General features: G+C 49.9%; 2 protein-coding genes and 1 long non-coding RNA gene across 3 annotated transcripts in view; 2 read left to right on the top strand and 1 right to left on the bottom strand.

Moving 5' to 3' along the window:
* Cmtm4 (CKLF like MARVEL transmembrane domain containing 4) overlaps positions 1–7,881 on the top strand; it is a 50,429-nt gene extending 42,548 nt beyond the window's left edge. The window contains exon 4 of the mRNA XM_085682083.2: positions 862–7,881. Within this exon, the coding sequence (XP_085538209.1) occupies positions 862–1,026 (165 nt within the window). The 3' untranslated portion in view covers positions 1,027–7,881. The remainder of the gene's footprint in view (positions 1–861) is intronic.
* Positions 7,882–8,342: 461 nt separating this feature from the next.
* Positions 8,343–15,254, bottom strand: Cmtm3 (CKLF like MARVEL transmembrane domain containing 3). The gene is made up of 5 exons (XM_087900601.1): positions 14,959–15,254; positions 12,164–12,319; positions 11,221–11,316; positions 10,721–10,844; positions 8,343–9,254 (listed from the first exon to the last, which is right to left on the bottom strand). Exons 1-5 carry the CDS (start codon positions 15,103–15,105, stop codon positions 9,217–9,219), a joined length of 561 nt encoding a protein of 186 aa, XP_087756727.1. The 5' UTR covers positions 15,106–15,254; the 3' UTR covers positions 8,343–9,216.
* On the top strand, positions 12,166–13,394 carry LOC125398519 (uncharacterized). The gene is made up of 3 exons (XR_007231445.3): positions 12,166–12,302; positions 12,638–12,768; positions 13,139–13,394. It is a non-coding gene; the product is annotated as an uncharacterized LOC125398519 (long non-coding RNA).
* Positions 15,255–21,144: the final 5,890 nt, after the last annotated feature.

Below are 21,144 nucleotides of genomic sequence, written 5' to 3'. Positions count from 1 at the left end.
AGGTACACCCATAATACCAGCAGTCCTAGGGCAAGATGGGGAGAGAGGAATGCCCAGAATCTCATGGGGGTCAACTAGCATTGAGAAGGAAACTACATGTCCCGAGGTAGAGAGGTACAGGGATGGATCAGCCAGTGAGGTTCTTGGACAGCCCCCAGAGAGCTGTGGTGGGTGTTGAGTATGACCGGTTGGTTAGATTCACCCTCCTTATCTTTCATGCCCAGGACATCTAGGTGGCCAGCATGACCCAAGACAAGAACCTTGTCCAAAACGAGAGGATTGGCACCCAAGGTGCCATCATACCACCTGTCCTTTCCCGCCCCCAGAGAGAGAGAGAGAGAGAGAGAGAGAGAGAGAGAGAATTAAATAAACCATTAAAGTTGGCACATACTTTAATCCCAGTACTTGGAAGACCGAGGCAGTCAGATGTCAGATCTTTTGAGGCCAGCCTGGTCTATAAAACAAGTTCTAGGACAGCCAAGACTATACAGACAAACTCTGTCTTGAAAACAAACAAACAAAACATAGTCAAGCAGTAGTGGTACCGCCTTTAATCCCAGCACATGGGAAGCTCAGGCAGGTGAATCGCTTTAAGTTCGAAGTCAGCCTGGCCTATAAAAAGAAGCAAAAAGAATAAAGAAAAGAAACCGATTTAAAACATTCAAAAGACCTTTAGTTGTCTTCATGCCAGCCTAGATGTTCCGTGGGTCATGTGGCTTCTTCCAGATCACAGCTACACATGAGTAGGGCTGGGGATCTGGTATTACTGGAAGGGGTTGCACACAGCTTGGGGTCCCTATGACAACACTCAGCCTCAGCTTCAGGAGTCACGTACAAGGGTAAACTGTGATTGTGTTTTAGATATTTGGCTTCTTGGCAACAGCAGCCTATGCAGTGAGCACATTCCTGGCCGTGCAGAAATGGAGAGTCAGCCTCCGCCAGCAGAGCACTAATGACTACATCCGAGCTCGCACTGAGTCCAGAGATGTGGACAGTCGCCCCGAGATCCAGCGCCTGGACACATGAGACCCTCCAGGAGTCCTCCCTCCGCTGCCCTCACATCCATTCTTCTAAGCAAGTTTTCTTTCTCTCAGCACGCCAGATTTTTGTGTGATCCAGTTGAATTTTGTCCTGTTTGGTAAAAATTCACTTTGGGAAAGGGTGCCTAGAGTGGCCCAGAGACTGATCCGTGGTGGCCTGAAGAGCCCAGGTCCTCCAGCATTGGGTGCCTGTGGGAGCAGCCGACTTCAGTGCCTGCTCCAGGGCTTAAATGTCTGTCTCAGAACACACAGTCTCGTCTGACTCTGAGCCGCCCTGCCGTGTGTGTCTGTGACAGTCTAAACTGAAGTGGCTTTGAGAAGGGAACTATGTTACAAGATAGCAGTACAGGGCTGCAACAGCCAGTGAGGTTCTTGGACAACCCCTCAGGAGCTAGGAGTGAGTGTTGAGTCTGGCTGGTTAGATCCACCTCATTGTCTTCCATGCCCAGGGCATCTAGGCAGCCAGCGTGGCCTGGGTGGGACTCTGAGGGGCTCGGTGAATAGATGTGCTCCTGTAACCTCCTTGCCAGGTCTTTATGTTACAGGGACAGGAAAATCTAGTGCCCTGTGGGACCACTGACTCACAGAACAGTGACCATTTGTCTCCTACCCTGCTGAGAGAGCACTTGATCCTTCCTCAAATGAATCACCTTCCTGTGGTCCACACTCACTTCCTGGGGTAGAGGCCACCATCTCCACCAGTCCCCTGCCTACCTTACACATCTTGAGGCTGAATTGCGCCAGTTCCAGCACCTTTACCTTCTCAGGTGAAAGCTGCAGAAGAAACAGTACTTCCACCAGCAGGGGACTGGCTTACAGATCACATGTGTGTATGTGGGGCAGGCAGAGTGTGTGTATGTATGTGTGTTAAAAAGCGGCACACTCAAATTCACACTTCTATTGTATGGACGTGTCTAATTCTCTGAATATCCAAGACAAGCTCTAAAGTGATTCAGAGTCAGTTTATCTAGGATTTGAAAATACTTGAATCTGCACCAGGACACGTCTTTCCACAGATGTGCCATGAGGCACTATTGTCCTTTTGGGTGCCTGAGTGTCCTCACTATGAACATGTTAGGAATTCTAGTTACATCCGGCTTTTGGATTGGTTCTTGATAAACTGAAGATCATTTTCGTGGTAAATGAGTTGAGCAGGCCCCTATCATGCTGTAATTTTGTTGTTGTTGTTATTGTTGTTGTTGTTAGAGACTAATTATATCTTTTTGGAAAATTGATTTAACATGTCAGGTTCTCTCTCTGAACTGTTGATGTTTACAGACCTTACTGTAGCTCTAATATTCTGTGTGTAGCCTCACCAAGGAGAAGACATGGCTGTTGGAAACGTATTGCGATAGCAGAGAGCCCCCGCTGTCTCCTGCTGAGACTGTTCATAGCCTGAGCAGTGTCTTTTGTAGTTCCTAACCCAGAAGCAGGTGACAAGGCTGGGGGAGGAAAGTCTGAGGAGGTGGGTGCCCCTGTGTGCCATGGCTCTGCATCATTCAGGGAAGAGCAGTGATCTATGGCTGAGTAGCAAAGAGGAGCTGTTGTCAGATACCACTGCGGGGCTCCGGAGTCCACAGGAAGTAGGGTCAGGCTGTATCTGACTTGGGGGCCGGGGGTGCTAGAGGTTGACTCTCTAAAGCCAGCATCCAGTGTAATCCAGTGCTGCTGTGGTTCCATGTTGGCAGTAGTCCAGGTCACATGTTCAAAGGACAGCTAGTCTGGTATCACTCCCCTCCCTGCTCCTCTTCTCCTCTAGAGGACGGCCTGGGTCTGGCCCTTGCCCAGCTCCTGATAGAGATTTCTGTCCTTGAATGTCATGAGGCTGTCAGTATACCTTGTGTTGTCGCAACTTTGAACCTGTTGCATGTTGTGATATGGGGAGTGGACGACATCTGGATTTTTATCTGTTTTACGTGGTTATTTTGAATTTGTTGAGTATGTCTACACAATCAAAATCAAATTCCCTTTAAAATAGGGTCACAAAGACTTGGTCTGCATCAGATGGGCCCCCCTTGGAAGGATCACCCTGAGCTCTATCATGTTACTGGGCCTCAGGAAAAAGCCACCTTTGAAGTGAGCCGGAAGAAAGAAGCATTCAGATTGGATTGCTGTTCATTTTCCCAAGTCACTTCAATAAAACCATTTTATCATGTGCTGAAAGGAGGCCTCTGAGAGTGTTGTCAGCTGAGAGACATAATCCTGAGGCCCAGGGAGACCGTGAATACTGAGATACGATAAAAGTGCTAGGGTCTTAGGGCCTGAAAGACTTGAGTTAGTTGCATCTTGGTGTCAGAATTATTATCTTTGTAATTATTTATATCCCAGTAACTATTTAATATCCTTTGTGTTATGAAGCTTCCCTGTGGCTTTTGTATATGTATTTCCTTGTACTATTTAACTAGCTCCCATAGAGCCAGAAGTGGTTTATACACGTTCTAATAGCGTGATGCACAGCCCCACTCCTGTACAGCCAACATGGTGAGGAAAAGCCATGAAGGGAATATGGTTGCCTACAGGGAATGCAAAGACACCTGTCTTTTTCTTGTCATGCTTCTATGCAAACAGAAAATCATCTAGATCTGAGTTTTTAAATGATCTCTGCAAATTGAAAAAAAAGCATATTTTTGTGTTTATTAAGTCTATTACGAACCAGTGTCGCTTAGGTTTTGGGCATTTTAAGTCAGCCTTAGCTTATTTTGTTTCCCTATGGGATGACTGGCTTTCCCAGTTGGAGCAAAACTTGAAGGGAAATGCAGTTGTTGGGAATATCTGGTGTGGTCATGAAGATGTGGGGTTCAGGTCCTCTCACATCTGGTAGTTTGGATGGATGTGAGCTGACACCCTCAGAGAAAGCGTGGTGCTGTATCTGCTGATGGGGTGGCATTCGCCACTGCTCTCTACCCCTCCTGCAAAGCACAGAGGGTAAGCCCTTTTCCTTTATGAACAGAGAGCAGGGAACCCCAAGGTACTCACTGGCTCCTCGGAAGGGTGAACACAGTGATGGGATGGGTGCTCTTTAGAGAGTTTTCACTTAAAGTGCATTGCCATGCAGGGCAGATTGCTTTTGTCTATCAAAATAGCAAGAATGCAGTTAAGCTGCCCACACCCAGTGCCCACATCTTTCTTAGCAATGTGCTAAAACACCGGAGTGGGTGGAGCCTGGGCACAGGAAAACCAGCAAGGACCAGCCCTGGTCCTTGTGCAGTGAGCTCTTGACCTTGGGGCCCTTTTACAGGCCCTGGCTAGAAGGCTCACACCCATGGGCAGACCTGGTACACCTGGCTCCCACCTGTGTTGGATGCTTCTGGAAGAGTTTTGTGGCTCACCTGAAAACATTTTTTCTCTTTTCAAGTTTCTTCTGTCTTCTTTGAAGGTTTTTCTAGTGGTCCAGGCGGTCTTAGAAGAAATGAAGGTCTGACTCTCTTTGTCCCTGCACGTATGTGAATTCCTGCTCGCCTTGAATGAGCCTTGACTAGTTCTGTGGGTGACACAAACTGTGCTATGTGGAGGAACCCCTTCCCTGTCCATGAGGTGGCCATGTCAGAATCCCTGTGGGTCAGTCTTTGGAGCATGGAGACGTGTGTCTAATTTAGTGACCTTGTAGGTGGTTCCTACTCTGCCATCTGTGTTCAGAACACACTAGTCCATGGTTCGTCTGCTCCTGCCTGACTGCCGTTTTCTCAAGATGTCGCCTGCATAGCTATAGTGACATTAAGCAGGTAAGCAGGTAGCAGAAGGGATGGGGTATGCACTTCCTAGACAGAGAATTGTTAACTGGTTCTCAAGCAGGAAAAAAAAATACTTCTAGCGTGTGAAGTCTCCAGGTACCTGGAGTTCCTCATAAAGTTGCATAGTCTGGGGTTTCTATTTTATCAGCACCTACCCCATAGGGGCCAGCTAGGCAGGGAGTTTGGTGGACACGAGGTTTGCATCACAGGCCTGGCGGGAGGAGGAGGCTGCAGCGGGAGCCGAGTGACAGCGTAGATGGCACTTGATGTGTTCATGACCCCTGCTGCTCTGGAAACATGTCCTTAGCTTCCTCCTCTTCAGAAGGGTGAGGTCTTGTGCTCCCCGATGGACCTGCGGCCAAGAGCTGGATGTTGGAGACCACCGTCCCTCAGTGCTGGCATCTCGTCGGGTCTGAGCAGGCGATAGCTGCTCCTGTGCATTCCTGGCGGGGTGCAGACCGACAACCTCCTTAATCTGTCGTTTCTCTTCTCAGCAGACATCTTTAAAAGAAATCAGATCTGTCTGGTTGAGAAAGTAATTTGAAATATTTGACCTATCTGTGTTTATGTAGCCTTTATCTCTGAAAAAAAAATGCCATCAGTGTTAGATCTAGAATTTTCTTCTAAAAGGGAATGTTCTCTTGGATTTCATTAGAGTCAGTGTAGCGTTGGATATAAGTTCTCAGGCTTTGGGAATTTTTATTTTCTTTCTAGTTTCTCCTATTCAAAAAAAAAAAAAATACCTAAGAGGAAAGAGGGTGTGTGGGCTGAGGGGGCACACGTCAGCCACTTGCCCAGAATCAAGTTGAGATTATAGGCCCTCGAACGGTATCTTTGTGTCATTAGTTTACCCTGTCACTCTTTTTATTCTGATACTTCCAATTCCAGTGAGCCTTTGGTTAAGGGTTAATGTCACTTGGACTGGCAGGTTAGCGGGGCTTGTTTGGTTATAATCATGGTAAGAACATGTCTGCAGTCACTGCACTCGGCTTTGTTAATGGGATGTAGGGCAGGGCCAAGAGGTTTGTTTTTCTTTCATAATTGTTTCTGAAAAGAGAGATGCTGCTAATACCTCAGCAGAAATTACCCCCCCCCCCCCCCCCGCTTTTAATCAGAAAAGTTACCCAAGGAATGGCCAAGAGAGAGGACAGTGGAGGAGGCTTGTGCTCACTCCAGCCCAAGGCAGGGCCAGGCCTGACTGATGGCACCTCCTTCCGCTAACCCTGCTTTGCGTCCCTCTTTTTCCAGAACAGATTTAGCAAGTTTCACAACTGTTTCCCTTTTTGTGGCAGTGAAGAGGACAACCCTTCAGGGCTTAATTGGCTAGGTCAAGGCTAGAGAGGGCAAGAGCAAGGGCGTGCTGGGGCCCAGGCCCACCTTTCATTACTAACTCTTTCATTGTTCTTTCGTTACTAACCATTGGAAAAATCATTCAGATCATGATGAAATTGACCCAGTTGCCTAAAATCGTTGCTTTTTAATAACTTGATTTTGTTTGACATGGTTCCATCTGGAAGAATGCTAGGGAGTGAAGCTGTCTGCGAATGTTGAAGTTTATAGGACTTTAGGAGCCCGTGGCAGAGACACTGAGCTATTCATTACAGTCTTTTTTTTTTTTTTTTAAGTAGGCAGTTCTGTCTTTGTATATTTTATGATAAATAATCACTTCACCTTTGGTGCCTTCCATGTGTCACATAAGCACTCTTGTCAATCATGGGATTGGGGGGGTTATACATTTAGTTAAAACAGATAACACTATTTTTGTAGCATGACTGTGTCCTTTCACTGTTGCTTTCCACAGTACCGTAGGTCTTGAAGTTTAGGCCATTTTCGTCTTAAACTTCCTATGTAGTTTTCAAAGTCAGACACCCTCCAGCAACTCCTACCCCATACACTGTGTTCTCCTCACCACACGTTTGCTGATTAGGCCTGAGAGTCAGAGGACATTTCTTAAAAAAAGGTCATGTCCCTGTAATTCTATCTGACATCATTCAACTGTTTGTTAGACTGGGAGCGCTGTTGCTTACCAGCGATAAGAAGAAAGTGTCTTGTTTTTTCAAGTTTTGTCTGTGCCCTGCCTTCCTGCTCACTGAGTCTGACAGAAAGAGCTTGCATTTGGCTCCTTGCCCTCCCACGCTAGCCAGTCTCAGGCTGTTCTCTGGCCAAATGCCACTGCTTCCTAGCAGCACCTCGGCCTTGCTCTGGTGGACTCACCCAACTTGAATTCCAGGTAGGGTTGTGGAGGCCCCTGATGGGTGGACTGAATGTAGATCCCCTGCTGTGATGGGCTGGATAAAGCCAGGATACAGCTTAGCCACTCTTTCTGCTTTCCTGGCCCTGCTCCTTGGATTGTCTGGTCAGGAAAAGCTCACCGAGCCGTTGTTGAGTAAAGGTACGGATTCTCTGAGACATTAACCTGTAGCTCCTTGTCTTTGTCCTTTTGAAGAGTCAAAACATGGTTCTGTGGGGAAAAACGTCCTCAGGTGGCTGAACGACAGCTTCCTGCCAGGATGGGCCGTGGCACTTCATTTAACTAGTGGCACTTTGGGGTGGGGTGGGCAATGTTAATAGTTACTACATTTTGTTTCTGTAGTCTGGTTTTCTTTGAGACAGGGTCTTGCTAGGTAGTCTTGGCTGGCCTTTAACTTGTAAGTGATCATCTTGCCCTTTGTCTTAAATGCTGGGATACAGGAGTGTGTCACCATGCCCAGCTAAAGTTTGTCTTTTTGGCAGTTTGTAGACATGGCTGTGGGCATTCCAAGGTGAAGGCTGTTGAACAAACTGATGTGTGTTGTTTGCAGTACTGAACTTCGCCTCTTGGCCCCCCAACTCCCGGGTTTCACCCTGAGCTTGAAATAAGTGATGTGGGAACCTCATGGCATTTGCTCCCCTTGATTTGCCCCTGACAGCCGACAAAGCCTCACACTGCCCTCGGCCTCCCCAATTTCCTTTTGAAGGACCAATTTTCATGGTACTTGTCTTGATTGTTTTCATAGTGTTCAAATCTGTATTTTTGTATGTAGAGGGAAATAATTTTTGACACTAATCACTAATGAATACTGTATTGTCATGAAGGAGTTCTTGTTTAATAAATGGACACATAAAAATGATTTAGTCTCTTCTTTCTCCTCACTCCTGCAACAAATTTGCTCTGTAGAGGTGAGGCAGAGGCAGTCAGCAGGCTGGAACCAGTTTGCCAGGCTCCAGGGCATTGCACAGCCTCTCTGCCTCTGCGTCTGGCTCTCCCCGTGTTCTAGTGTGCGTGCCCAATGATGGCGAGCAGAGTGCTTTGCTGCTCTCGGGGACTGGGGCTTGAGTGGTGACCGGGTTCCTCATAGCAGCTGCTCTGAGGTCCCTTGCTCATGAAGGCCCAGTTTTGGTTGTTGGAAGACACACCATCCTAACCAGGCTGCCTGCTTACCCTTTGCTGCCTTGAATAAAAGGCAGTGGTGGTCAGATGCTGTTGCCCAGCAGAGATGAATACTGCCGCACCACTGTTGGCGGCCACCAGAACCCACTGTAGGCAGTTACTGCAGGCAGCGGGTGGGTTTCTCAGTCGGGCACACTCTGAGCAGGTAGGCAGTTTGTTTTAATCCATTGTGGCATTCTTTTAGGGAGGGAATTTACATGCAAGGTAGGAAGGTTACAAACATCTAAGGCATGGGCCCAGAACTCTGGCTCATTCATGGGGCCTCTAGGGTCACAGAAAATGCCATTTGTTACGTTGCTTTTGAATAAAAAAGTTACAAAAAAAGTTAGAAAACATCAAAGATATCCACAGTATCAGCCCCCAAGTGAACACAGAGAGGGCCCATGTCAACGGGCCTGTCCAGGTGTCTCCCGGGAGGAAAGGGCTTGACTGGGCCCGCCCAGCCATTTGTGACTTTGTCAGCACCGCTGCCCTGGTCGGCTCCCTGTCTCTGGCCCTGGTAGACAGACAGGTCTTTGCTGAAAAGGTCTCAGACCCACAATGGAAGACTTGGCTATTTGGGTTTCTCCCCGTTTTACAGTGAGGAGGGAAACTTCTCGAACAAAGATTCCTGAAAGTTCTCTCAACAAAGTGCAGGCGTGAACAGGAGCCCTCCATGCAGAGCCCACCAGGGCTGGGTGGGTCAGCCTGCTGTGACCACACCCCACGCTGCCACCTGAACTACAGTGCCTGGCTCCTGTGATGTGTCTGCTCCCATGGGTCAGTGAGGTTCAAAGGCTCAGGTCTTTAGGACGGAAACGGGAGAAGGTAGGATATTCAGTCTCCTCATGTGCCAGCTCAGCACTGCTAAGCCAGCACAGCCAATTTTGAGTGTGAGGCTCAGGGGCATAATCTCAGAAACCTGTTCCTCGGTCTGCTTTCCGGTGGGCGTTCACTGCCATGCTCCTGTAGCCCCATCAGGATGGTATGGATGGGAGGGCTGAGTGGCGCCAGGCGCAGGCGCAGACAGGCCTTCTCATTCTGAGTCGGAGTCGGAGCTGGAGCTGGAATGATCTGAAAGGAAAGTAGGGAGTGCTGGCAACCGTCCCTGAAGTGTGGGTAGGAGGGGGCACTGCCGCAGGAGCCCTGGGCCCAGCTTCTCCCATAGTGGCAGGCTGGGCCTTGGGCTACAAGGGGATAAGAGCAGGCACTTCTCTTCAGCCCAAAGTCCAAATGCTTCCTTCCCAGGCCATGCATGCCCAGGACGTCCCCTCACCTGAGGGTGTCGGAGTTACACATTGTACCCTTTTCTCCACCCCCATTCAGCAGGACAAGGCAAAGACAACAATTTCTTGTCCCTGAACTAAAATACACTAAAAAATGGACAAGCTTTTTGGTTGTTGTTTTATGAAGCTATTTTATGGGTTTAGCTGTTTATATATTATTTTATATTGTGAGACGACTATAAAACATTTTATCATGTTAAAGTCAGTTAGTGATATAACTTTAAGGCCTCCTGGAATCACATCCTTAAAGATTATTCTGTAGAACCTTCTGGAATCTTATGCCTCACTAGTACCTGACTCTAGCAATGGTGGCTGTATTTTAATGCTCATCACCTCCCCAAGTCCTGGTTCTTACCCCTCATCCTGCCAGGGGTGTATAAGTAAGACAAGGTTGTTATAGTCATATCTAACACATAGGCCAATTATAAATACTTTTGCTGCAAAAACTACGGTCTTGTATTAAAACCACATCAAATATTCAAAATGCATGTCCCCATGAACATTTATGCTCCAATCCCTGGGCTGGTTGACCAGCATTTGCTGCAGGTCCCAAAGGCTAGAAGACAAGGTCCAGGAGCATTTAACCTGTTTGCCACAGACCAGGGGTGAGTTTGGAATGACATTCATTTTTAGCAGAGGGACAGTGTCTGGGAATCCCAACGGGAAGCTGGTGGCCTCTAAACCTAGCCAACCAGGTCCTACTTCAGATATTTAGTATAATCGGGAAGATCCTACAGCCAGGACCAGCCCTGAGAACAACTCTGACTAGCCACACAGTACTGCTGGCCTGCTCCAGAGAAGTACCTGGCCCAGATTGATGTTCTTTGGAAGAAGAGATCCAAATAAGTCAGGTAAGGGGTGCTATGACCAGCCTGGGCTACGAAATGAGTTCTAGGCCAGTGAGTTACACAGAGTGAGGTTCTATTTCCAAAACAACAACAGCAAAACCCAAGCCCACTATGCCCGTGTCTGCCTGGGTACTGTGGGCTTCCAAGCAGGAAAGGAGAAAGAGGGTGTAGAGTGTTGGTCTCAGATGGATTGGTGTCCTGACTAGCTGCCCTGGCGACATTAGTGTGCCTTGCAGGGCCGGAGGTACAGGCATACACTCACCTTCCGCTCCGGCCAGACTGGACACTTCCTACTTTTCCTTCAGCCTCAAACTAACCAGGTGTTCCCAAGGAAGGGCAGAGCCCCACAGCTATCCTAAAATGGATCAGTGAGGTTCCTCAGAAACCGTGCAGAGTGGCCACTCACCTCCTGCTGTCTCATGGGCCGTGGTCTCATTCACAGAGTCTCCTTGCTTGAGGAATTTGGCCACTTCATTAAAGATCAGGTAGAAGTCAATTGCAAACACAATTGTGGCAAAAAAGCCAAAAACCTGTGGGAGACACGCATGGCATATGGCAGGGAACATGGACAGGATGGATGGAAACATCACGAAGACTCTGGGCTCATGGACCAAGAGACTGGGCATATGCAAGCAGCAGTGAGGAAATGGCCCAACCAGGACAGATGAGTTATGGCAAATGGGGGAAATGGGCTGTGAGCCTGGTAGACACAGCCTCTCAACTCAGGACGGACTAAACTTTTAACTAGATTGGCATGGCAGAGACCCAGAGAGGGACCCAGTGCCTAAGCAGGGGCAGGATCTGCTCAGGTCCCACTGTAGAAGCGAGTGCCAAGGGGGATGACCTGGAGCGTCAGGGGAGGGGCACTGCTGGGTATGTCCACTAGGGGGCAGGGCAGCCACTCACTCCAGCTGCTTTGTAAGCTCCGTCTGAATATTTGGCAACGGCTGTGATGGAGATGACGAAGTAGATGAGGGCAGCCGTGACACAGCGCAGGAAGTCCTGAGGAGAGAGGGGCATGTCCACACTGAAGGTGCCACAGCACGGGCGACCAACACAATCAGTCCTAGCACCCACGGAGTCCCTGTCCTAGCTCCACCTGTACGCCCTGGCCCTAATCCACGGAGTCCCTGTCTAGCTCCACCTGTACGCCCTGGCCCTAATCTGTGCTTCACGCGTCTTGTTCTGCAGGCCTCCAGCAGCATGTATTGTCCCATCCTTGAAAAGATCGCTGGATTTTCTCTGCCCTGTGGGTAGCAAATGGGGTGTATACTATGGTATAGCTGGCTCTGCAGTTTGGCACAGATGGGAAGTGGAGAAAATCTAGCTTTCCAAGAGGCTTGACCTTGCCACAGTGAGATTCGCTTATGATCATAGTCTCTGTTTAGTCCCTAGGGTGGGGCTCCAGTGAGGCTCCAACTATCATCACCAGGTGGTTCCATGGATGCTGGAGATCAATTCAAGGGAGCAGAGTCTAGCCTTTGCGACCCATTTTCTATGATCCACTCTATCCATTAAAGGGCACTCTCTCGGGACTGTAAGGTCCTCGGGTGATCAAACAAGGCCAGGTGCCAGATGACTAGAATCTAGGAAGTCCCACAAGCCTCAGTGACCCCACCCTGCTGGAAATGGCTTGAATGCCTGTGGCTGAGGCACATTCCTTCTCCAAGACCAGAGCAACAGCTCCACCTGGTGGTCAGGAGCCTTCTTTGGGTGCCCAGCTTCACAGAACAACTCAGGTCCCACTGTCCCAGTGCTGCTGGGTGGGCAGGGGTGGAGGCCGAGTTGCAGAACTCCAGATTCTTCACGTGACGGCCAACCGTTTCCTCTTGGGTCCCCGGATCCTTACCATCATGGGCCAGCACAGGCCCTGCCATTTGTCATTCAGCTGCATGGCATCAGCAAAGAGGAAGTAAACAGCCAAAAGGAACTCCAGCAGAGGTACCGTGAGGAAGGCAGATGCCGAGGACACCACGTAGCAGATGAAGGTAATGAATGAGAGTCCCTGCGGAAGAGCAAGGAGAGTCGAACCTTCTTGCCACCCCCCCCCCCCGCCACCACCCCCAGACCAGGCCAGGCCCCTGAGTCCCCATACCTTGCTGAATCCCTGCTAGGACCTCACCTTGAAGCTCTAGCCTCCCCGCTCCTCCCGCCCTCAGGCCACCATGGACTGCTCAGCTTTTTTCCTGACTCTGCAATGGAACGTACCTAACTCAGCTGTGTCCACAAGGGGGCGAGCCAGAGCTAAAAGCTACTGTTTTCAAAACTCACACCCTACGGGTACCTAAGATGTGTACTTTTCATGAAAACCCTAACTTCACAGAACGATGATATGCATGCCGAAGTGGTTGAAGCTGAAGTGCACTGATGTCTGCAACAGAATTTGAATGTCTGAAAACACAAGGGAGGTTGACGGACACAGATAATAAAGGAGGCTGAGCAGTGTTAACCAAGGTACAGTTCATGTGGTGGATGCAGGGGTGTTAATAGAGACCTTTTGACACTTTTGTGCATTGGCAAATCTTTTTTTTTTTTAAACTATGTACGAGGCTAGCAATGCAATGCAGTTCAGCTGGTAAGGTTCTTGCCTACTACACACAAAGCTCTGGGTTCGATCCTAAGCACCGCGTAGACCAGGCTTGGTGGTACAAGCCTGTGATCCTACCACTTTGGGGGGTGGAGGTAGGAAGAGCAGAGGTTCAAAGTCATCCTCAGTTTCAAATAGAAAGTTTTAGGCCGCTTGGGACACATGAAACCCTATTTCAATAAAATTCTAACTCCTTCGGAGACAGCATTGATAGTGGGTCCTTGCTGTCCCATTCAGGTGGGGCTGGCTACACTAATCTACAGAAGCCTGGTCCACAGGGTTGTAGGGTGGAGGATGCCAAGGTCACGGGTGAGTCCTGCAGACTTGGAGCGTGGCGGGGAAACAAGATGAAGATGCTAGGGCTGAGCGTTTCAAGCCCAGTTCTCGCGGATTCGAAGACGTCTAGACTTCTCTGCTCCTCAACGCCACTCATGTGCCACCCAGTTAATGTGGTATCACATCTGTACTTAGGGCATTAAAGGCCTCCATCTTCCTTGGCGCTTATCTACCACTATGGTCGGCTTTGAGTCTGTCCACGGCTCAGTGGTTCAAAGGGCCGAAGGGGGAAACGCGGATGTCCTGTAGGAAGTACCATGGCTGCTTCAGACAAATGAACTGATGGTCTCTAGGACCCCACTCTTGCCCCTTCCCCTGAATATGCCATGGGGGAAGCTGAACTTCCCTGGGCAAACAGGAAACTAAGGCTTACAGAAGGTGGCCAGTCATCAGCTCCCACTGTATTTGCTAAACGGCTGCTCTTATGTCTCTCCTCTTTCCGTTCTCATTCTCCCCCTCAATTAAGTCTGATTCTGGTGACACCCTTCCCTCCTGCCACCATAACACATACACACTTGAGTCCTCTTTTCTCATTCCCCAATTCTTGGTGGCCAATTCCCCTAGTTTCCAATCCATGTCCGGCTCCCGATTTGCATTGGAACCAAGAGGAGGAAGGACTAAGAGAGGCTCCCCTATACCCTCTGAACTCACCCCTTTTCCTTCTTATTTTCCTAGGCCAGGATTTCTGACACCTAGGTCGACTAAGTCAAGGATATCTTGTGAGTTCTGGCTGGCACTCACCCCTTCTCCATGAAGGGGTACTAGGTAGGGTAGGACAGAAGCCTCCTCAATGGCCTGTGATTCAACACTCCCCCCCCCCCCCCCCCCCCCCCCCCCCCCCCCCGCCGCCGCCCATGACTTCCAGGTCTGAGATAGCCTGTCTAAGAGAGGGGTTCTAGGTCTTGCCTCCTCCATGTGTCCTGGGATACACGGAAAAAGTCCTAGGGCAGAAACCCTCCCATCTTTTCTCAGGGTCACCTGTCAAATTTCCTAGATGCAGTTAAAGGCACTTTCTGGTTCTCTCATCTCCCATCCGCCCCTCCCCGCTCAAGTGGGTACAGATCAGATATCAAGTAGCTTGGGATCTAAGCAACAAATGGCTGTCGCCATGGGCTGTTTCCTCCTTCCTCCCGCCCCTCTTAACATCCCCATAGGCCCCCGTGCCAGTTCCCGCCCCACACGCGCTGATGCAGGAGTGTTGTTAGGACAAAGGAGACCTCCCTAGTCGGGTGGGGACAAGGAAGGAGTGTGGCTGGGGGGGGGGGGGGGGGAGAAAGAAGGGAATGAAGTCACCCCGCTGACTTGCCACCCTGGGACAGCAGTCTGCCTGCATCTTCACTACGCAGCCCGGTCTCACCCACTCTGCAGGATCTGCACCCCACGGGTGGCCGGGTCTCAACCAGGGAAGTGGGAGGGTGTGCAGACCAGGAGACCGAGGCTTGAAGGAGCTCTAAGCGAGCGGCGGAGCTCGAGGTCACATGGCGGCCAGGCCGCGGCGCCAGCAGGGACCCGGTCCCCGAACCCTTGTCCTCCGGTCCCTTTCGAGGGCTTCGTGCTGGAGAAGCCGGGCAAACCACGACTCCCGCTCAGCTACAGAGAAGCCGTCGGAAGTTTGGGGGCGGTGGCCCCACTTCGCGAGACTCTCCTGGGCTGGAGGCGCAGAAACCGGGCTAGGGGTGCGGGGACCGGGCTTCGGCCACTCGGGGAGCCCTCGCACTCACCGACTCCGCCAGCAGGAGGCGGCCTTTCAGCGAGCAGAGGAAGGCCCGCGCAGGCAACAGGGCGCGGAGCCCCGGCACTGTCCCGCCACTTCGGGGGCGGTCCGCGGACTCCGGATCGGGCTCCGGCTCCGCGTCCGGGGGCCACATAGCGGCGCTACCTCGTCGAGCCTCGGTCTCACTGCCTCACCCAGTGCCCTGGAGGGAAGCGGAAACCCGCTGTGCGGAAGAAGAAAAAGTGGAGTTAGACTAGGCCCCGGGACTCATCCTCGGCTGCCCCGCCTCCAGCACCTTCAATCCTCTCCCCCATCCCCACCCACAACTGCCCCTGGGACCCTGCCCCGCCCACCCTCCCGCCCTCCATTCTCCAACCACCCCCACAATGTCCCTGGGATGCTGTCCTGCCCATCCCTCCTCCCCCATCCTCCCTTTCCCATCTTCGCCTCCCCCATAGCCCTTCTGACTCTACTCGGCCCATATCCCGCCCCCAACCTGCCCCCCCCACTACCCCTTAGACTTAGCCTAGCCAGTCTCTCCCCGCCTTCCATCCTTCTACTTCCACCCTCCGTCTCTCACTAGCCCTAGGATCCTCCCCCGCCCATCCTTCATTTTCATTTCCCCCTTCGACTCTGCCGCGCCCACTTCCCCATCCATTGACCCCCCCTGCTCCACACTGCCTCTCCTACCATCCCTGGCCCTCCCCCCGCCACAATCTCCACCTCCCTACTACCTCTCCCCCAACATTCCCGTCCTTCCTCCCCGTCTCCCACGGCCTTCTTTACCCGGCTCGGCCTATTTCCTGCTCCATTCTCCCACCCCTTTCCACACTGCCTTCTAGGGCCCACCTCCCCATCTCTCCCACTCCGCCCCTCTCTCTTGGATTCTGTACCCAGGTCCTCCCAGTCCCCTCGGACCCCAACAGCCGGGTGTGCTCTGTGCGGCCTATTGGCCTGGAGTTTTCTAGTATTGTTTGTCTCCGCACCCCATCCTGGTGGACACAGAACCACTTATTGCCTCCCCTGAGCAATCCGACCACCTACTTGTTCTTTCTTAGTGACTCTGCTCTCTGTCTAAACTTGAACTAACTTTGTGCCCTGCACCTTCCAGGAGCCTACACATCTCGAGGGCAGGTTCTCCACCTGGTCCTCTCCTGACTCGGCTCTAAGCAAGCTGTCAGCTCTTGCTGTGTGTCCCCCCTCCCCCCCCCCCCCCCCCCCCCGCCCCCAGGTCCTCCCGGAGTTTCCCCACTACTTCCCCCCGCCACCCTCCCGCAGGTCCTTGGCTAGCCCATCTTCCTTCTTCCCCGTCATTTCCCCTGGCCACACTCCCGTCAATTCTCAGCCTGTCCTCCTTCCTGGCCTCTTTTGTTAACTGCCTGAGGCTTGGGTTCTTCCTGTGCCGGACTAACCAGAGATCTGGTAATTGTCCTTGTCCTCCCTCACCACTAGCCCATCACTGAGGCTCTCTTGCCACCAAAAAGTCCCACACTCGGGCTCCCTGAACTGTTGTGGGGCTCTTTAAGAGGCCTTTGCTTTCTTCCTTCTCTGCCAGATATGCTTAAATCACTAATCTTGCTTCCTCCCACAGCCCCCTCATGCAAATTGATGCTTCCTCAAGCAAATTGATGCCACAGGGCCTTTGGACATCTGTCCCTTCTAACCATGGGTGTGTGCATGCGGACGTGTGTGTGTGTGTGTGTGTGTGTGTGTGTGTGTACATAATCTTGCGTCTAGGTGCTGCTAGGGGGTCTCTTAACTTTTGAGACAAAAATCTCATTGAACTACAAGTGCATGGGAATTCCACCAGACTCACCTGACCAATGAGCTCCAAATGTTCTGTTTTTGTCTTCCCAGAACTGGTATGACCACTATATGTGGGATTCAACTGAGACTCAGCTGAGGTCCTCATGCAGCAAGCACGTTATTACACGAGCTGTCCTTCCATCTCCCATTGCTACCGTCTTACCTGATGAAGGTTTTCTTTGCACTGATGGTAAGGCAGTGTGATTTCTTCAGGACGACATTCCCTACATTCCCTTGCACATTCAGAAGCGGTGCAAGAAACCCAGGATGTGAGGAAGCCTCAGCTGCTCAGGGTAGGGGGCAGGTTGTACCAGGTAGCCCTGAATGGGATGAATGGCAGGGCTGGAGAGATGGCTCAGCTGTTAAGAGCACTTGCTGCTCTTGCAAAGGCTCAGTTCCCGGCACCCACATGGTAGCTTACAACCACCTATAACAGTTCTGGGTCAAGGTGTGGCCTGACACCTCCTTCTGGCCTCTCTGGATACTTCATGGCATGGTACACTCACAACCATGCAGATGAAACACACATTAAAATAAAAAATAAATAAAGATGGGGCTCAGTAGTTAAAGGCTAGGCTCACAATCCAAAAATTAAGTAAATAAAAGTAAAGAGGAATCCTGGGACCTACTGGCTGGATTAGAGGACAGCCAAGTGTCACCACAGAGAAAGGAGGACACTGATCAGAGGCTGCCCGGGGCAAGACTTGGAAGGATGAGACCCTGGTAGCCCAGTTTTCACTCACAGTACCCAAGGAGGACATGCGAGGGGTCTAAGAGAGAGATACCCACTTCTGATTTGTGCTGTGAAAAAATGTGGCTGTCAATTGAAACTCAGTAATAAGGAAATGGCCCAGAGAGTCGAACAGGTAACTTACCAGAGGAGAATGTTGAATAAATCAGCACACTGAAAAGGGGGTGGGTGGGAGCAGGGGAATTCCTTCAGCTGTTAGCAGTGATTGCTGCTCAGTATTGATCCTGACTAGGGTTCCAATTCCAGTACCCATGTGACAAGCCAGGCATTTCCCCTGGTGTTTTTGACTCCAACTCTGAGGTGGGTAGAGATGGGAGGGTCACTAGGCCTTGTTGACTTCCAGCCTTCGGGGAGAAACTGATATGCCTACATTAGGGAAAGACTGCCTCCATGAACAGGTTGGGAATGACAGAGGGGAACCCGTAAAGCCCCTTCTGGCCTCCACGTGCGGAGTCACGCACACCTACACACATACTGGAAGGGTCCACGGACACACTGAGGCGAGACCCCAGACTCAAAAGTATGCAAAAGCCAAGAGCGTTTATTAATATTCCAACATGCATGTGGGGTCGTTCACCTGCACAAAATGGAGACGGCCCCTAGAGAAGTGTGCAGGTTCTTTCTAAACACAGCTAACGGGAGTTTTAGGGACAGTTAGGTCATCTCGTACACGAATTGGTTAAACAAGTAGCACTTATATTAGTATACTCTCCATTGACTGAGGCTTAGTTATATCGTTTTTGGTCACATATGTATAAGCTTGGGCAAGTTCGGACGTGATTTAGAAAGGGCTGCTGCGTTTGTCCTTGAGACACTGTGAGGCTGGCTCAGGCCTTGCCTCACGGAAGGGCATTGTGGATGAAAGACCTCTTGTGGGAGAGACACCTGTTCTGCCCTTTCCAGAACAGAAACCTAAACGCGGCTGCGAGAGCGGGAGAGTTTAACCCCTTCAGTACTCACACTCACCCATGGGTCCGTACAGACACACAAATAGCCTAGACTCAAGGTTTGGATCCAAAATGTCTCCCACGGGCACATGTTTCCAACAGTGAGTCCCTAGCTTGTGAAACTATTTTTAAGACTGTGAAGCCTTTAAGAGCCGGGGGTTGGGGGGGGGGGAGGGCATAGTTCTGAGATCACTAGAGACAGTTCTTTGGTGGTGGTAAACACCCCGGGCTGTGTTCCCGTGGCGTCGCTGTGACTGACTGAAACTCTCTGAAACCACGAACCAAAGCAAACCTTTGCTCCTTTAAGTTGGGTTTGTCAAGTACTTTGCAGTAATACAAACACGTGGCTAAGCATTACGGCATGCAATGAGACACTGAAGCTGCCTGCTGAAAAAGTGTGTGGGACCGTACAAGTGACCATGGGGAGCAACTAGAATTGTACCCAAAAGGAGAGATACGCCCATCCAGTTTTCTTTTCTTTCTTTTTTTGCGCATGTGTGTATATGGGGTAGGTGTGCATGTATGTGAATACATATGTGTACATTCATCTCGTGATATCAAGAGGCCTCCTCAGTATTCCTCACCTTATTCACTGAGGCAGGGTCTCTTAAACTCTGTAGGAGTTCCTTTCTGCTGTTGTGATAAGACAGTGTGAGCAAGGCTACTATAGAAGAGTTGATTTTGAGCCAGAGGTTTGAGAGGGGGTCCTACTCAGTGTTCTGATGCTGTGAAGAAACACAGCGACCAAGGAGACTCTTTTTCTTTTTATTGCTTTTATTGAGCTATACATTTTTTCCCGTTCTCCTCCTTTCCTCCCCCTCCCCTTCTACTCTTTCCCATGACCCCCCTACTCCCAATTTACTCAGGAGATCTTGTCTTTCTCTGCTTCCTATGTAGATCCATATATGTCTCTCTTAGGGTCCTCTTTGTTGTCGAGGTTCTCTGGGGTTGTGTACTGTAGGGTTTTTTTTCTTTGCTGTGTGTCCAGAAGCCACTTATGAGTGAGTACATATTACATTTGTCTTTCTGGGTCTGGGTTACCTCACACAATATGTTTTTTTTTTCTAGATCCATCCATTTGCATGCAAATTTTAAGATGTCATTATTTTTTTTTTTACCTCTGTGTAGTACTTCATTGTGTAAATGTACCACATTTTCTTTATCCATTTTTTGGTTGTGGGGCATCTATGTTGTTTTCAGGTTTTTGGTTATTATGAATAATGGTGCTATAAACATAGTTGAGCACATGACCTTGTGGTATGAATGAGCTTCCTTTGGGTAAATACCCAAAAGAGGTATTGCTGGGTCTTGAGGTACTTGGTTTCCTAATTTTCTAAGAAACCACCATACTGATTTCCAAAGCGGCTGTACAAGTTTGCACTCTCACCAGCAATGCAGGAGTGTTCCCTTTACCCCACATCCTCTCCAGCATAAACTGTCATCAGTGTTTTTGATCTTGGCCAGAATGGTGTAAGATGTAATTATAGACAGGTATAAGATGAAATCTCAGAGTTGTTTTGATTTGCATCTCTCTGATGGCTAAAGATGTTGATTATTTCCTTAAATGTCTTTCAGTCCTTTGAGATTCATCTGTAGAGAGTTCTCTGTTTAGGCCTGTACCCCATTTTTTAAAAATTGGATTATTTGTTCTTTTGATGTTAAGTTCTTGAGTTCTTTGTACATACTGGAGATCAGTCCTCTGTTTGATATGGGTTGGTGAAGATCTTTTCCCATTCTGTAGGTTGCTGTTTTGTCTTGTTGACCATGTCCTTTTCTTTATAGAAGCTTCTCAGTTTCAGGAGGTCCCATTTATTAATTGTTTCTCTCAATGTCTGTGCTACTGGGGTTATATTTAGGAGACGATCCCCTGTACCAATGCATTCAAGTGTATTTCCCATTTTCTCTTCTATGAGGTTCAGTATGGTTGGTTTTATGTTGAGGTCTTTGATCCATTTGGACTTAAGTTTTGTGGATGGCAATAGATATGCGTCTATTTGCGTTCTTCTACATGTTGGTATTCAGTTACGGACCAAGGCAACTCTTAGATAAATAAGCATTTAATTGAGGGCTTACTTAGAGTTCAGAGGGTGAGCCCGGGATCAGCATGGCAGCAGCCAGACAGGCATGGGGCTGAGAGTTTACATACTGATCCACAGGCAAGTAGAGAGAGGAGAGGTATTGGTGGGTGGGGCACTGGCCCTGCTGTGGGCTTTTGAAATCTCAAAGCCCACCGCACCAAGTGGTGGACTTTATTCCTCCCAAAGAGTTCCACTAACTGGGGACTCAACGTTCAGACATTTGAGCCTGTGGGGGGAACCATTCTCATTCAAACTCCCACAGAGGGCTAGAGTTCATGATGGTTGAGTGCAGGTAGTCAGTGACAGGCAGCAGGAGCCACAGCTGAGGGCTCACATCTTGAACCACAAGAGGAGGCAGAGAGTGTCCTGGAGGTGGAATGAGTCTTTTGAAACCTCAAAACCCACCTCTCAGCCACACCTCCTCATCCTTCCCAAACAGTTCCACTAACAGGGGACAAAGTATTCAAATGTATGAGCCTATGTGGGGGGCATTCTTACTTGAACTACTTGTAAGTCTGGTTAGCCCCTCTGAAGGAGATCCCCTGCACGTCAGGGTTCCTTCCTGAACCCTAGATCAGGCAGAAACCACACCCAAACACTTGTTTTCACAG

This window comes from Myodes glareolus, chromosome 22, assembly GCF_982192425.1.
Source record: "Myodes glareolus chromosome 22, mMyoGla1.1, whole genome shotgun sequence".
Lineage (NCBI taxonomy): Eukaryota > Metazoa > Chordata > Mammalia > Rodentia > Cricetidae > Myodes > Myodes glareolus.
Note: the sequence above shows the minus strand (reverse complement) of the source record. Positions and strands in the feature narration are given on the sequence as shown.